At 18.5% G+C, this 17,761-nt stretch overlaps 5 protein-coding genes across 5 annotated transcripts; 4 read left to right on the top strand and 1 right to left on the bottom strand.

The window, feature by feature from the left end:
* Positions 1-490: 490 nt before the first annotated feature.
* On the top strand, positions 491-2,249 carry PADL01_1325200 (RNA-binding protein, putative; the record flags this gene model as incomplete). Its single annotated transcript, XM_028683799.1, has 2 exons — positions 491-573; positions 767-2,249. The coding sequence occupies 2 exons, from the start codon at positions 491-493 to the stop codon at positions 2,247-2,249; spliced, it is 1,566 nt and encodes a 521-aa protein (XP_028539941.1).
* Positions 2,250-3,305: 1,056 nt separating this feature from the next.
* Positions 3,306-4,278, top strand: PADL01_1325100 (conserved Plasmodium protein, unknown function; the record flags this gene model as incomplete). The annotated part of the gene is made up of 3 exons (XM_028683798.1): positions 3,306-3,866; positions 3,952-4,114; positions 4,205-4,278. The coding sequence occupies 3 exons, from the start codon at positions 3,306-3,308 to the stop codon at positions 4,276-4,278; spliced, it is 798 nt and encodes a 265-aa protein (XP_028539940.1).
* Positions 4,279-5,500: 1,222 nt separating this feature from the next.
* On the bottom strand, positions 5,501-7,024 carry PADL01_1325000 (conserved Plasmodium protein, unknown function; the record flags this gene model as incomplete). The annotated part of the gene is made up of 4 exons (XM_028683797.1): positions 5,501-5,544; positions 5,712-5,831; positions 6,052-6,860; positions 6,984-7,024. 4 exons carry the CDS (start codon positions 7,022-7,024, stop codon positions 5,501-5,503), a joined length of 1,014 nt encoding a protein of 337 aa, XP_028539939.1.
* A 795-nt stretch (positions 7,025-7,819) lies between these two features.
* PADL01_1324900 (conserved Plasmodium protein, unknown function) lies at positions 7,820-8,696 on the top strand (the record flags this gene model as incomplete). The annotated part of the gene is made up of 4 exons (XM_028683796.1): positions 7,820-7,882; positions 8,074-8,400; positions 8,487-8,566; positions 8,675-8,696. 4 exons carry the CDS (start codon positions 7,820-7,822, stop codon positions 8,694-8,696), a joined length of 492 nt encoding a protein of 163 aa, XP_028539938.1.
* Positions 8,697-9,971: 1,275 nt separating this feature from the next.
* PADL01_1324800 (conserved Plasmodium protein, unknown function) lies at positions 9,972-17,654 on the top strand (the record flags this gene model as incomplete). The annotated part of the gene is made up of 2 exons (XM_028683795.1): positions 9,972-17,498; positions 17,616-17,654. 2 exons carry the CDS (start codon positions 9,972-9,974, stop codon positions 17,652-17,654), a joined length of 7,566 nt encoding a protein of 2,521 aa, XP_028539937.1.
* Between the last annotated feature and the right edge of the window lie 107 nt (positions 17,655-17,761).

The following is a 17,761-nucleotide window of genomic DNA, read 5'->3' as shown; positions in this document are numbered from 1 at the left end:
ATTTTTAATATGAATCTTTTTAAAAAAAAGTATTTTGGAAAAATATAATGTAAAAATATGAAAGAAGAAAATAATATACCTTTTTTATATTTATTACTTTAAATAAGTCATATATATATATAATATGTATATATAAATATTTTGTAATTATATATATTGAATAACATAATATGTCATTTTACAATTTAACTAAATAATATTATTCTTTTTAAAAGTGTATTTATAAAAGTATTAAATATATACAATTACATTTTAATATATGAAGGGAATATTATATATATATATATATATATATATATATATATATATATAAACCAACTAATGAACAGCGCCATTTATATTAAATTATATTAATACAAAACAAAAAAAAAACACATTATTAGAAATTTTTTTTTATTAAACCATATATAAGTGTTCCTTTTTTATAATATCCTTTTATTTGAGTGTTTGTATATTTTTTTCTTATTAATATTTCATTTATAATATTAAGATGGCAAAAAACAAAGATTCTGATGAAAATGTGTCAGATGAAGATAGTAGGAGGTCTGAGCATAAAAAGGAAGATGTAGAAAGGTGATAATATAACACGGACAAAAAATTAAAAAAAAAATATATTTGAAACAAACATTATATTATATATATATATATATATATATATATATATATATTTATTTATTTATTTATTTATTTATTCATATCTATAAATTTTTTCCCTTTTTGTATATACTTATACTTTCATACCATTTCATCTTATCACACCTTTTAGGCACCCAAAAGAAAAAAGAAGCCGATCCAATTCTAGCCAAGCGAAAAAAAGTTCGTCCAATTATCAATCTAAAGAAAAACATACAGAGAGAAAAGTAAGAAGGAGAAAAAACTCACATGGTAATAATTCATATGAAACCTCATCCGAGGAATATAATGATAAATCGAGCTCAGATGAGCATAGAAGAAGGAGAAGAGAAAGAGATAGATATAGAGAAAGAGATAGAGAAAGAGATAGAGAAAGAGATAGAGAAAGAGACAGAGATAGAGACATAGATAGAGAAAGAGACCGAGAAAGAGACCGAGAAAGAGAAAGAAAAAGTATAAGGGAAGAACGGTTAGGAAGAGATGACAAATATGATAGGAGAAAAAAAAGAAGACAAAGTAATTTAAACCGAAATTTGACATCATCTCATGAAAGGTCAAGATCAAGAGAAAGAAGAAGAAGAAGAATACAAGCTGAATGTATTAAAAAGGCAGGAGGATTTAAACGGTTAGCTGATATGGAGGGTCATGAAACAACAAATGTATTTTGGGATGGTTTTCAATGGGTAGCAAAAACAAATCAAACAAATCCACATCATTTAGATCCAGCTATAATGAATTCAACAAGAAAATTAAGAAGATTATATTTTGGAAATTTGCCACTACATTTAGGATTGAGTGAAAATGCATTTCAAGAGATTGTATGGAATGAAATGAAAAAAAGAAAATATTGTAATGATGAAAATATAAATCCTGTTTTATATGTATGGTTTGCAAAAGACAAAGGGAATTATGGATTTGTTGAATTTGCAACTGTAGAAGAAACAGAAAGAGCTTTAACAATGGATGGTATGATATGTAAAGGGGTGGCTTTAAAAGTATCACGACCTAATGATTATTCAACTAATACTGTTAAACAAAATCAAAATATGTTACTACAAAATATAAACAAAATTAACAATAATAATAATAATAATAGTAATAATAGTAATAATAGTAATATTAATAACATTAATAATATAATAAATAATAAAACAAATAATATGAACAATTATAATAATAATCCATTTAATAAACCACCTCCCCCACCTCCAGGTGCACCACCACAAAGTTTCTATATACAAAATAATTCATATTCTTCTTTAACAAATATAGATAATATACATACCAAATATTTAAGAGTTATTGAAATTGTTTCACTTGAATCTATTTGCAATGAAGAATATTCAACTATCGTTGAAGATATTAAAGAAGGATTTCATAGCCAAGGATTAATTATTAATGCTATTTTAATAAATCACAAATATGTAGAAAATACTCCTTTTAATATTGGAGATGTTATTATAGAATTTGAAAATGAAGACTCAGTTGATAAAAGCATTCAAAATATGTCTAGTCGAAAATATGAAGGAAAATTTATAAATATGGATAAATGTGATCAACATACATTTGATACATACGTAAAACCAATCATTCGTGATCTATATGATAATCAATGAATTATTTTTTTTTATTCAAAAAAATAAAAATATATATATAAATATATATATATCACGACTTTGGAGACATGGCCAATTTATAAAATGTAATACTTTAAAAAAAGGGAATGTAAAAAAGGAAAAAAAAAAAATATATATATATATATATTTATTATATTTATTATTTATAAGTTTATACACACAAATATATATACATATATATATTTTTTTTTTTTATTTTTTATTTTCAGTCATAAATAACTGTTTGCTAATTAATCAACATATTTTTTAAACATCCCTTTTTGTTTTATTGTAACGCTTTCACTTTAAAAGATGTAAGTATGCATTCACATATATATATATATATATATATATATATATATATATATATTTATTTATTGTGCATGAAAGGAATATTTAAATTTCAATGACATATCTAATATCTATATTCATATTTTGTTACACTTTATAGAAAGAATTATCAATAAATATATCTTTAAAAAAAAAAAAAAAAAAAATTTTTTTGATCGATCTTTATTTTTTTACCCTTATTACCCCAATTTATAATATTTGCTTCTTATAAATAATTACCTTACATTTAATAATTTTTTTTTTTTTATTTGTTAAATTATAAAATTTATAATTACATAAATATAATCAACATATATATGTTATATGATATATCGTATAAACATTTTGTTTTTAAAACATATATATATATATATATATATTTTTATCGTAAATGTAAAAAGGTAAGAAGACAGGCACACATACATGTCATTTATTTTATGTAAAAGTTTGTTTTTACATTATGACAAGAGGATAAATAATATACAAAATAAATAATAAATATATGATGAAAGTATTATTATTTTTTCTTTCTTGTTTATTATTTATTTGTTATTATTTTATTATAATTTAATTTTTTTTTTTTGTCCCTATAATTTTAAAATATTACATCAAAGGAAAACACCCTAAACATTATTTGTATATAATATTATATATATATATGTATATTTTTTTTTTTTATCACGCTTGTGTAAATACTTTTTGTTTTAGTATACATCCATTCTAATTATGAATGAGAATAAAAAAGGTATCTTAGGAGAAAAAGAGACTGAAGAAAAATCTCCTACTATAAATAAAAATATATTATTCAAAGAATTTAATAATAATAATGATTTAAAAGATACGTTTGTAAATATATTAACAGATTATAGTTTAGAAAGTGAAAAAGAGAAAAGTAACATCTCTTTATTTAATGTATTCAAAAAAAAATTTAAAGAAGAAAAATATTATAGTAGATTTTTATTACTTTTTAAAATTCCAAATAATATAGAAGAAAAAAAATGTATTAATAAAAATTTAATAGATATAATAAAAGAAAAATATCAAATCATAACAGGGATTTGTCTATTTGTAAATATATATTCAATAATGTTTTTAGAATGTATTGATACAAAAAATATATTTCTTTTTCTAAAGCATTTAACTACTATCAAATATATATCTCATATTAATGTTTTATATTTCAGTGAATTAAATAAACAATATATAAATGAGGAGTTTTATTTTTATGAATATAAAAAGGAGGATTCAAGGGGTGTTATTTCTAACGAATGTAATTGTGTCGATGAGGTAGAATAATCAAAAAAATAAAATAAAACAATTCAATATTTTATGTATATATAAATATATTTACATATTTTTTTTCATTTCAAAGGTGTGGGAACTATATTTAAATATACTTAATTTGTCTAGCTTTATAAAAAATAACAAAGATAGACAAAATATTTTTGAAAAAAATGAATATATAAAAAAAAACTTTTCTTTACTTCAAAATTTTTACAGCGAAAATGCAAAGCGATATATTTGGAATATACATGGTTCTAAAATAAAAAAAAAAATATACATATATATATATATATATATATATATTTTACTTATAACAATTTAATTTCTTTTTCTTCTTGTAGAATTTCTTTCTTTTTTTGTTGATGATTTCAAATTATCTGTAGATGATTTTTCAGACGATTTTATAGATTTTTAATTTGACTTTTATTTTTTTCCTTCTTCGAAAATGACATGTTAATATTATATGGGCTTACATATTTTATGACTCTCTACAAAATGAAGGAGGAACATTTTTTCAAATATTTTATGCCCCCCATATATATATATATATATATATATATATATATATATTTACATATACTCCTTCCATACAACTTCAATTCTGTAATTTATTCTTCAACCACATTTTTTTGATGAGGTTACTCTTAATTCTTACTTGTAGAGATGTTTTTATAAAATTATCCAACTTCTCATGGTTAGATAAAATTTCTAAGTCATTCAGAATATTCTAATAGGATTCTTTTAATATAAAATCTTGCTGTAAATTTGAAAAAGACAAATGGAATGATGCATAAAAAAAAAAAAAAATACCATATCCTTATAGCACATAAAATATTGATATTATAAGAAAATAGATTAATAAATAATTAAGAAGAACATATACTATAATATGTGTATTTTCTTTTTGTAAATGATTAAGTATTTGAGTGAAATAATATCATAACAATATATCTAATATATATATTATATATATATTCATTTAATAAATATCCAATCAAAATAAATTAACTAATCTAAATTTATCCAATAAATATATGAACTATATAAAAATAATGTCTTTTATTAATATACAACATAAACGTTGCTACTGTAAATGGAATACCTTGACAATAACACAATTCTTTTTTATAATTACTATATGCTTTTAAAAAATTAAAGAATAACTATTATCACTTTTCATAATTATTCTTAAATAATATATGCTTTGTATATGTTCTATTAATATCTTCTCTTATGGAACTTTCATATTTATTATTTATACTTAGATAATATTGTATAATCTTTTTTTTTTTTTTTTTTTTTAAATAAAATAATTTGATCTTTTCCTCATATTTCCATATTTTTTATGTATGAGACAAAAGGTGATATTTTGTTCAATAAATTCTATAATTTTTTTTATGAACAAAAATTATGTTTTTTTTTTTTTGTCTTATAAAAATGAAATAAAATATACGAATCGGAGATTTCAAAATTAAAAAAAACTAAACAAGGTACACAAAAAGTTCAAATTAAAAAATAAAAAATTAAGAAATATATAAAAATAATATATACATATATATTATGTATTATATATTATATATTTCTTTTATACATATTTATTTCTTTATTCGTAGGTTATTCTTTTAATAACACTTTTCTCAAACATTTTTGGATGGCTTCCAAATTAATAGATGGTTGCTAGCTAAAAAAAAAAAAAAAAAAAAAAAAAAAATATACATATATAAATATATATACATATAATATATTATGTATGCACTTAAATGTGGATATTCAAAATACACAGCAATATGTACATATAAAATGATATATATTATTCCATTTTCTTTCTCAAATTATAAATATATTTACTTGTTACAAATGCTAGCCTATTATAAACCCACTTAATATATAAAATATTATTTTTTATATTATTTTTGATCACATGATTTCCTTGTGCATCCCATATATGCAGATGGCCATCTTGTCCACCTTGAAATAAATATACATAAAAATAAAGAAATAATAAATTGTAAAATAAGGATATAAGGCAATCAAAAAATGATATACAAAATATATATAGACACAAATATAAAATATATAACATATATAAAATATATAACATATATAATATATATAATATACATATAAAATATTCATACATATATATTTTTTTTTTATTTTCCTGTTTATATTTTCTTATGTGCATTACCCGATAATACAAAATTTGAGTCGAACGAAAAAACTGGATAAGATAAATAAGAAGATATATGAGGAGAATTTTTTTCATACATAAAATTATATGAATGTAAAAAATGTCCTGTATATGCATCCAATGTATATATGGAATTATTTTTTGTAGTTATAAGCATTTTTTTTTCATCATGAGAAAAATCCATGTGTATACAATAATTATCATTTACTGTTACATTTGATATATCAAAGCTAGCAAAATAATCATCATTATAATCATCTCCAAAACAACTACATAAATAAATTGTATTTACATTACCTGTATAACCATATAATATACCTGACTTATTATAACATACTATACAATTATTATTTTGAACATTTGTCTTATATATTATAGATTTATTTTTAATATTATATACAATTAATTCTTTATTTTTTAATGCAACAATAAATATATGAGTATTTGGATGTAACACAAAACTATTATCTATTATTTCATCAGATAACTCATATATATGTAATACTTTTTTATTTATTATATCATAATGATATATTTTATTTTTCTTTTTATTTTCATATGCTGTAAATAAACATTCTTCTATTTCATAATTTATAGATAACTCATTATTTTCTTTTAAATCTTTCTTTAATAATTTTATATCGTTTACAACTAAATCTTTAATACTATAAGTTAACTTTTCTTTCCTTTCACATATATCATATATTTTTATTATATTCTTTGTATTTGTAGTGCCTATTATATTATTTAGTAAATCTATGCTTGTTATATATCCTTCACTCTTAAAATTCGCACATATTTCAAACCTTTAAAAAAATGAAAAAAAAAAAAAAAAAAGAAAAACCAATAAAATAAAATGAAACAATACCCACAAGAAATATTACATAAAATAAAAAATATATATATGTATATATTTATTTTTAATATACTTTTTCATGAGGTTGGCATCAATGACAACATCATCATCCATTATGACTCTATTGTAATGTAAAAAGGTTAAAAAAACGAAAAGAAAAAATATGTTTATGTGTACATATATAGATAAAATCGTCACATATATATATATATATATATATTTTTATTTATGTATGATAAATGTTTTTACTTTTAATTATATATAATAATATATTATATTTACACTTCATCAGAATTTATAAAGTTATTAATATTTATATGAATATCATTTTTAATATATATTTTTTTATATATTATTAATAATTATATGTTATATATATATATATATATATATATATATATATATATATATATATGTATTTATTTATTTTTATTATATATTTATATTATTCTTAATTTTAAAAAATAGTTTTATTATTAAATTTCTAAAAAATATATTCTATATAAATATACGTAAAAAATACATTTGGCGGTTCTTATATATAAAAAAATATATATACCTACATATATATTATATAATATATATATTGTATATATATAAATATATATAATATATATATATATATATATATATATATATATATATATATATATATATATATGTATATATATTTAATTTAATGGAACATGCATGGGACAAACTACAAATTTTGTTCCATACACAATATATTGTATATATAAAAAAAAAAAATTTTTTTTCTTTTTTTTTTTTTTTATTAAAAATAATATAACATATATATATATATATATATATATATATTATTTAATTTTTTTAATGTTATGTTATTATATATATATATATATGTATATATAACAAAATTCATATTTTAAGGGGAATAATAAAATAACAATGATGATAAATTATTTGAAAAGAATTCAGGGTAAATTTATACCTGGTTTTATAAACCATAAGGTAATAATTATTGTAAAGAAAAATTTGCAGTATTTTTTTTTAATGGGAAAAAAAAAAAAAAAAAAAAAAAAAAAAAAAAATATATATATATATATATATATATATATATATATTTATATTTATTTATTTATTATTTTATCTCATGTTATATACTTTGTTTCTTTTTATTATTATATAATTTTTGCCTTTAGATAGTAGGAAATTTACATAAAATTAATACAAACACACATAATGATGTTATTGAGAATATAAATGTAAAACAAGAGAGTGACGTGTCACATATAGGTGAAAATATAGACGTAGGAAATATAGATTATAAATACTGTCCATATTTAAAACCATTAGAAATTAAAGGTATTAAAAGAGCTGATAGAAAGTTTGATTATAATAGTAGTTATAGCTTTATGAATAAACAAAAAGATTTTACAGAAAAATTTAAAACAAGTTTATTTACAAAATGTTTATATAATGGAATGAAAATACCTTTACCACCAAAGAGATATAAAATATCCCAATATGTAATATAAAATATTTGAAAAAATTATTTATTATATTAATATATATGTATATATTTATGTGTATTATATTTTTTTTTTTTTTTTAGGTGGATGTTAGATTAGACATGTTCTCACCTTTAATAATAACATGTCTTATATGCTTCCCATTTTTCTTTACAAGATTTATGTGAGAAAAAAAATAAAAAATATAATATGTATATATTTACATTTTATGGTCATATTTGTAGAATGAGTAATATTATTAATTTTTTTTTTTTTTTTTTTTTTTTTTTAGGTGGTCAGTCGAACACGCATAAAATAACCTTTAATTATATACAATATAAAGGAAAAAAATAAAAAATATAATATATATATATGTATATTTATTTTTTAATGTTTAATGAAAAAAGAATAGATTCCATATTATTGTTCTTTTTTCATTTAGCACAATTAATGTAAATAAATATATATATATATTTTTTTTTTTATCTTTAAATTTATATTTTTTCTGTAAAATTTGTTATATAACTTATATACAAGACCATATAATTTTATGGATGCTTTTTTTTTTTTTTTTATATAAGACCAAAACAATGAAAATTGCAATATAGCATAGAAAAATAAATCAAATGAAAAATAAAATATATATATATATATTTATATATATATAATTTTTTTGATATATTAAGATAATATGGTTACATAATTTTATTTTATATAAGATTCCTTTGCAGTCACTTTATCTTTATTTGTATTTTCTCCTGATACATATATATTATATATATATAATATTATTATTATATGATTGTTATGTAAAGGGCTCAATGAAAAGATATAACTATTCAATGAAAAAAATAATAAATAATATATATATATGTATAAATATTTACATATAATTATTACAAATACTTATAATTTTTAAATGTCTAAATATATATATATATATATTTTTATTTTTATTCTTTAATGAACCATAAAAAAAATGGATATGCTTAATGCTGTACGGTTTATATTCATATTTCTTAAAAAGAAAAGAAATATTTAATTAGTATGAATATATTCAATTAAAATTAAAAATTGTATATATGGGTATGTTTTTTAAGAAATATGAAAAAAAAAAAAAAAACAAAATATATATATGTATATATATATAATAATAATAATAAAGTTTCGCGTATCTCATAAAATATATATATATAATATATATATTTGTAAGCATACGCACTTTTTTTTTTTTTTTTTTTTTTTTTTTTTTTTTAAGAATAATAAATAAATAAATATATACATATATTATATACATTTATACAATTGTATGAATATTTTTTATTATAATAAAAAAATGTAATATATATAAAACCGCATAAACAATATATTTTATGTGTGTATTTAAAAGTTATTTATTTTATCTTTATTTTTTTTTTTTTTTCTTGTGTTTTCTTCTTAATATACACACTGATTTAAGAAAAAAAATAAAGTATAAAAAGTAAAATATAAAACACATTAGTCTTATATATATATATATATTTATTTATTTATTTATTTGTTTGTTTTTTTTTTTTTTTTTTTTTTTTAAAATGTAAAGAGAAATAATTATGGACCTAAATAATTCATTTGTTAATATGAAGGATGTTATGAATATCCCTATACAAATTGAAGGCAAGGATGGAGATAATAAAATTAATAAGATGAACGATAATATATTAAATTTTGATTGTTCATATGAAAACATTTTAAATAATGATATTGAAAGACCACAAGAAATAGATTGTGGTATGTCATGTACAAGTTCTTTTATTGATAATAATGAAAAAATAATTAATGATAATTATATTGATAATAATTATAAAGACTTAAATATGTGCCAAGGGGAGAATGAAGATATTAATAATATGAAAATTGAAAGGAAGGATATAATAAATATCCCTGACATTTATTGTAAAAATAATTATAATAATATGTATAATGCCTTAAATCTTTCTTTTAAAAAAAATAATGATCAAATATATATGAGCAAATTAGGAAATATAAATGAGAATAATAATGAGGATAATAGTAATACGAATTATATGTTAAATGATAACAATTTAATTTTAAATGAAGGAAATATAATTATAAAAAATATGTATCCTGTGAATATGGATCATCATAATGTATGTTCAGAAATGCATGATGATAATGATAAGGTGGAGAATTCATTTGTGCCTAAAGAAATTTTTTCAAATGATAATTTTATTTATGGAGAATCAATTAATATGAATGATATGAATGATATGGATAATATGAATAATATAAACAATATGAATAATATAAACAATATGAATAATATGGATAACATAAACAATATGAATAATTTGAATAATTTGAATAATTTGAATAATTCAAATTGTGTGCACCCATTAAATGCACCTCCCAGAAAAAACATAAACACAAAAGATGCAAAAGATGAATTCTTCAATAATGAAAATGTGGAATGTGTCAGCAAAAGCACGACATATATATTAAATATAGGGGAGAACGGTAGTACATGTATAAACGATATAATATCTAATAGTAATAATTCAACAATCGAAGGAAGTAAACAGAATAAAAATAAAGAAGACAAAGAAAAAGAAAGAGAAAAGGAACACACACAACATAATATCAATGAAAAGAATCAAGAAAATGATGAAATAGGATATATTAATAAAAATAATATGAAAAATATAATGTCTGAGAATGATAATTCAAATAAAGAGAATCATCCTTATAATCTAGAACATAATGAAATATATAAATCTATGGAAAATGAAATTATAAATTATAAACATATAATATTTCGATTAAAGTGTGAAGTTCAAATAAAAAATAGCTATTTAGAAAATGAGAAAAAAAAAAATGAGGAATATGAAAAAATAATAGAGAATTATATAAGTGACCTAAATAAAAATAATAATAATAATAATAATAATAATAATAATAGTAGTAGTAGTAGTAATACTTATAGTAATATACCCTTGCAGAATAATTTATCTGGGGGTGAGTCATTAAACATTATTGAAGTTGAAAATAAACAACTGAAACATGCATTGTTATTAAAAAGCAGTGAAATTATCGAATTAAATAATGTCATAAACAATTTGAAGAATCAGAAAATGATTTTTTTGAATCAACTAGAAAATGAATTAGATATGAGCATAAAAAAAGAAACAGAATATTCATTTCTATTACAATCACAAACAAAACGCTTACATGCAGCTAATACATTTATAGAAAAACAAGCTAACCAAATTGTTGAGTTAAAGAAAGATATAGAAAATTTAGAAAATACATATAATATGAATTTAAAAAGAAATGAAAAACAAATTAAAGAATTATTAAAAGAGAAAGAAGAATTTCTTGAAATAACAAAAGAATTAGAAATTATTAATATAGATAATGTAAAGAAAAAAGAAGAAATACAAAAATATAAAGAGAAATGTTCAAATTTAACAGATGAATTAAATGAATTATTAAGAATTATATCTATTAATCAGCATGATAAAATAGATACATTTAAATATCATAATTTTTATGAAAATGTAAATATGGATATGTCATATAATAATATGGATGAAAGTATAGAACAAGGTTATTATTATTTTGAAAAAGAAAAAAATCATAAGATAGAACCTAATAATGATAAACATACAAATAATGAAAATATTTTAACAATACAATTAAAAAGATTAATTGATGAAAATGATATATTAAAAAAACAATATGAAGAATTAAATAATGAAAAAATACAAATTGTAGAAGAATTAGAATTAAAAAATATTATAATTAATAAAAAAAATGAAAATTATACTTCACTTCTAGATAAATATAATATATTAGAAAAAGACTTTGAGCATATACATAATTTATGTATTCATTTTGAAGAAAAATTTAAACAAGAATGTATTCATAATAATAATATAAATAATAATAATATAAATAATAATAATAATAATAATAATATAAATAATATATCATTCGATAAAATGAATAGTTTCTTAAACAAAAGTAATTTCTCATTAAGTGAATTAGATATAAATCATAGTCAACAAAGTGAACATAATATTAATCATTATAAAATTTATTGTTCAGAATTAAAATTAGAAAATGAATCCTTAAAAAAAATTGTAGAGAAATTAAAAATAAAAAATAATAAACTCTCAAAAAATATGGAATATTTATTGAATGATTTAATACAAACAGAAGGAATGAATGAAGAAAATATACAAATACACAAAAATATAATAAATTCTCAAAATCAAAATATAATAAATTCTCAAAATCAAAATATAATAAATTCTCAAAATCAAAATAATATAAATTCTCAACATAGTCCTTATATGGATAATACACACATAACAAATGTTTATGATAATAATCATAAAGATGATAATTTCATGAAAGAAACTGAAAAGAAATATTCATATAAACAAGAAAATAAGACATATGATGAAACAATTGATATATTACAAAGGGGTGTTAAAGATAATTCAATTGTAACAACAGATCATATCAAAAAAGATAATATAAAAATAGATAATATAAAAAAGGACTTTTATTGTCAAACAGAAGAAAATATTATATCATCTGACAAAAAAGACGCTGATTGTCAAACAACAAATATTATATCATCTGACAAAAAAGACGCTGATTGTCAAACAACAAATATTATATCATCTGACAAAAAAGATTCTGATTGCCAAACGACAAATATTATACCACCCGATAAAAACCATTTTTGTTGCCAGACAGATAATATCCTTATCAACACAGATAAATATTTGAATAAAGAAATAAATACAGATGAAAAAGTTGTATATGACCAACAAGTAGACACAAAAGATGAAATTTCATTTATGAACTCTAGTGTGAATACAGAAGAAATAAATACAAGTGAAAAAAGTGTTAATACACAAATAGAAAATAGAAATATTGAGGAGAAGAATATTACACATGAATGTATACAAACTGATAAAATAAATTGTTATATAAAATATATACAAACAAATAATGTTGAAAGAAATGACAAAGATATTGTTACTGATATGTGTGGGGTACATGATTTTAATATAAAAAAAATGATGATAAAAAATAATATGTTAAAAAATAAAAAAATACAAGTAACACCTACAAATATGAATGCTTATGCACAAACTATTAATACATTTTATAATAATAAAAAAAATAAATATATATATAATACAAGTGATGAATATCATACAGATATGAAATATTTAAACAAACGAAATAGAAATTATTCATATATATCATCCTACTATTCTAGTAATTCTTACAATGATATATATAAAAAATATCAATCTTCAAGTGATCCATATATAATAAGAAAAGCAGATGGAAAAAACCAAAAAAAAAAAAAAAAAAAAAATCATATAAAAAATGAGAAGGATTTAATAAAATATTCTTCAAGGGATAGTATTATTATGTCACAGAATAATAAAGAAAAAATTAGAAAAATGTATAAGAAAAGAAAAGATAAAAATATATATATGTATAATAAAAAAAGTGTGCATAGCCAAGGAAATAATTCAAATAGAGATGTAGAATCGTTAATAGAAATATTGAAATATTCTTCTGATAGTATGGACTATGAACAAAAGGAATATTATAATAATTTTGATGATTATGATAAAAAAATTTGTGATAATAATTTTGATGATTATGATGAAAATTTTTGTGATAATAATTTTGATGATTATGATAAAAAAATTTCTGATAATAATTTCTATTTTGATGATGATAATTTTTATAATAAATATTATTCTAGGTCACATTTTCTCTACAAAAAAAAAAAGAAACTTTTACCCTCACATACAATTAAATTAAAAAATAAGTATGTACAAACTAGCCATTCTTTTTTGGATGATGATTTTTTTTATAACCCTAAAAAAGATATACAAAATAATATTAATCATGATAATGATTCAAAAGTTTTAAAAAAGAAAATAAGAGAATACTCTAAAGATTTATATCATACATTAATTTTATGTGAGAATTGTAAAGGCTTTTATCTAGATATGTTTTTAATAAATATATTTAATCAATATCTGAATTGTTATAATATTATAATTCAAAATAATAATACAAACACTGATACAATAAATAATATGGATCATTATTTTAATTGTGATTCATTTGTAAGTAACCCTATTTCTAATAATATGTATGAAAATAAAGACATAGGAAATAATTTAATGGTTGAAAAAAAACAAAACAAAACAATTACAGTAACTAAAAAATTAGATCCTATTTATTGTACATATAATAATGTGAATGAAAATTCACAACATAATAAAAATTATAATATTGAAAATGATTCATCCCAGAAAAAACATGCTGATGATAAATATCATATATGTTCTTCTACTCATCAAAATGATGTAACTGAGAAAATATCTAGTTGTTATTATGATCAAGAGAATAAAAATAAAAAAATATTTAAAATTGAAAAATATATAATAAAAAATATTCCTTTTAATATACATATGTGTACATGTTCTTATGTTAATTTGAAATATAAAAAGATTCTTATCAAAAAAGATGAATCTGTGAACAAGAAAAAAAATAAGTCAAAAGTAAAAAGTAATAATAAAAGGAATAAAAATAATAATAATAATAATAATAATAATAATAACAACAATAATAATGTTGAAAAAACCAACACTCCTACTATGAACAATTTTATGTGTAGTAAAATATTTAATTTTATTCATAACATAAGAAAAGAAATAAAACAAATAAAATATATCATTCATAATATGTTATTTTTTAAAGACAATGATCCTATGAAACATATGCTTCTAAATAATAACAATTTGAATGATATATCTATGTGTTTATTTAATTATATGCAAAATGGAAATGATATTAATATTAATAATATGAATAATATGAATAATATGAATGGTATGAGTGATATTAATAATATTAATAATATCAATGATGGTGATGATAAATATAAACACACACAAGATGCCCATAAAAAAAAAGAATGCATTAATTATATATCATCAATAGATGTTAAATTATCGAGTAATAATAATATAAATAATTTTTATAATAATGAGAGAAATGAATGTAATTATAATATATTTTTTGATGAGGAAAAACAGAAAAATGATAATAACATAAAAGATGATATAATAATAAATAGTTACAACAATAATGATGATAATAATAAAAGTATAGACAAATTCAATTTTATTAATATTCATGATGATACTCTTAAAAAAAAAGAAAATTATTTTTATAATAATCCACAGAAACAAAACTACGATGAATCATCCTGTTCAGAATTTTTTGGTATCCCAAAAAAAAATACATCAATATATTTTTATAAAAAAGAGAAAATTATAAATTTTAAAGAATTCATGAAAAATTATGAAGTGAAGAATATTATGATTTTCTTTATTTGTTGTATATTTTATTTAAATGAATTATACATACAATATAATAAATCGCTAGTCACAAATATTCAAACTCTTGATGATAATACAAAAAAAGAAACACATCCAGACGAAGAAAGGAGTGAAAATTTTTACAACAACAGTGATAAGATAAATATTAATGAGGTGGATAATTCAAACAATACAATTTATATAAATGATAATTCAAATAATAATAAAAATTATAGTCATGTCAACAATTATTTTTACGATCAGGTAATTATACCAAAAGATAAAACAGATATGAATATATATACAAACAATATGAACCCATTAGATGTTTCAATTTTTAAAGAAGCTGAAATTATGATTGAAGAATATCGTGCATGTCTTGATGAAAACAAACAGACAAATATATTACATGATATAGTTTATAATATTATATTATGTATAAAAAATAATTATAATTATATACATAATGTATTTTTATTATTGAATGATGATATAACAAAAGATAATATATTAAATATAAAATATATTTATAAATTAATAGATAAGTATTCAAAAATAGATATATATATAAAACATATTAACGATTGTTGTAATGAAAAAATAAGAAATACAGAAAATAAATTTAAAGAAATCATTTCAAACAAAGAAGATCTGATAAATATTCATAAAGAAAATATTAAAAATAAAATTAAATTAATTGAAGAAAAAGATTTAATTATTAAAGATCTAATATTAGAAAAAAATATTTTAATCAAAGATAAAGAAATTACAAATAATTTATTAAACGAACTTACAGAGGAAAAAAATACATATTTTAATATGTATATGAAATGTCATCAAAAATACACAACTAATAATAAAAATATAATACTAAAAGATGATAAAAAGGAATATATATATATAAATGATGAACATAATAATAATCATGACAAAATAAATAATTGTATAAATAAAATTAACAAACTAAATCATGAAATTATATTATTAAAAAAAAAACAAACAGATAAAAATACAAATGTGGTAATAACTAAAAGAAAAAAGAAAAATACAGCACCTTCTATGTGTTCATATAAGTCATTATTATCGTCACCATCATTGTCATCACAATCATTATCATCATCTAAAAACATTTATCAGTTCAATCAAACAGATAATCAAAGTGTTGAAAATACAGATTCAAATATCATTATAGATGATAATAATTCAAATACAAAAGAAAAAAAAAAAAATTCTGTAACAAGTATTATTTTAAAAGATCAAACTGATGAATTAAAAAATTTCCATATAAATGAAAATATCTCATCTACAATAAATATGAAAAAAATTAATAAAATCTTATTTCTTTTAAAAGAAAAAATTATCCTTTTTATTTTCTATATATTTAAAAAGGTTTATAAAAATGCTTATATTAATATTACATATATTAAACATTTTTATACACAAATTATAAATATTTTTATTAATATACCCAGATATATTTGTTCTTCTTTCATATTTGTAAAAGAAAATGAAATAAATTATAATATATATATTAAAAAAAATAAAAATCATAAATTATATGTACACACAAATAATAGCCACATCCTACAGCTAACTGATCATAATTCTTCATTAAATAAACAAAAAATTAATGAAAAAAAAAAAAAAAAAAAAAATGTACAACGGCCTATAGCAAAACTGTCTGATGAGGTAAACATATAAGGATATCAAAAATTTAAATAATATAAACCTAAATGTAAATAAATATATATATATATATATGTAAAGACCTTGAGACATTATTATTTTATATTTTTTTCTTTTCAGGATTCATCTAGCAGTGTATCTCTGTTCTTCGATTTTTAAAATAAATATATATAAATATATACATGCCTATATATATATATATATATATATTATATTTATTTTTATGTTTGTACTTTTTTTTTGAATGTTATTTTTTAAATACCTCA

Source organism: Plasmodium sp. gorilla clade G2 (assembly GCF_900097015.1).
Source record: "Plasmodium sp. gorilla clade G2 genome assembly, chromosome: 13".
Taxonomy (NCBI): Eukaryota; Apicomplexa; class Aconoidasida; order Haemosporida; family Plasmodiidae; genus Plasmodium; species Plasmodium adleri (nom. inval.).
The sequence above is the reverse complement of the archived record's forward strand: the minus strand, read 5'-3'. Positions and strand labels throughout refer to the sequence as shown.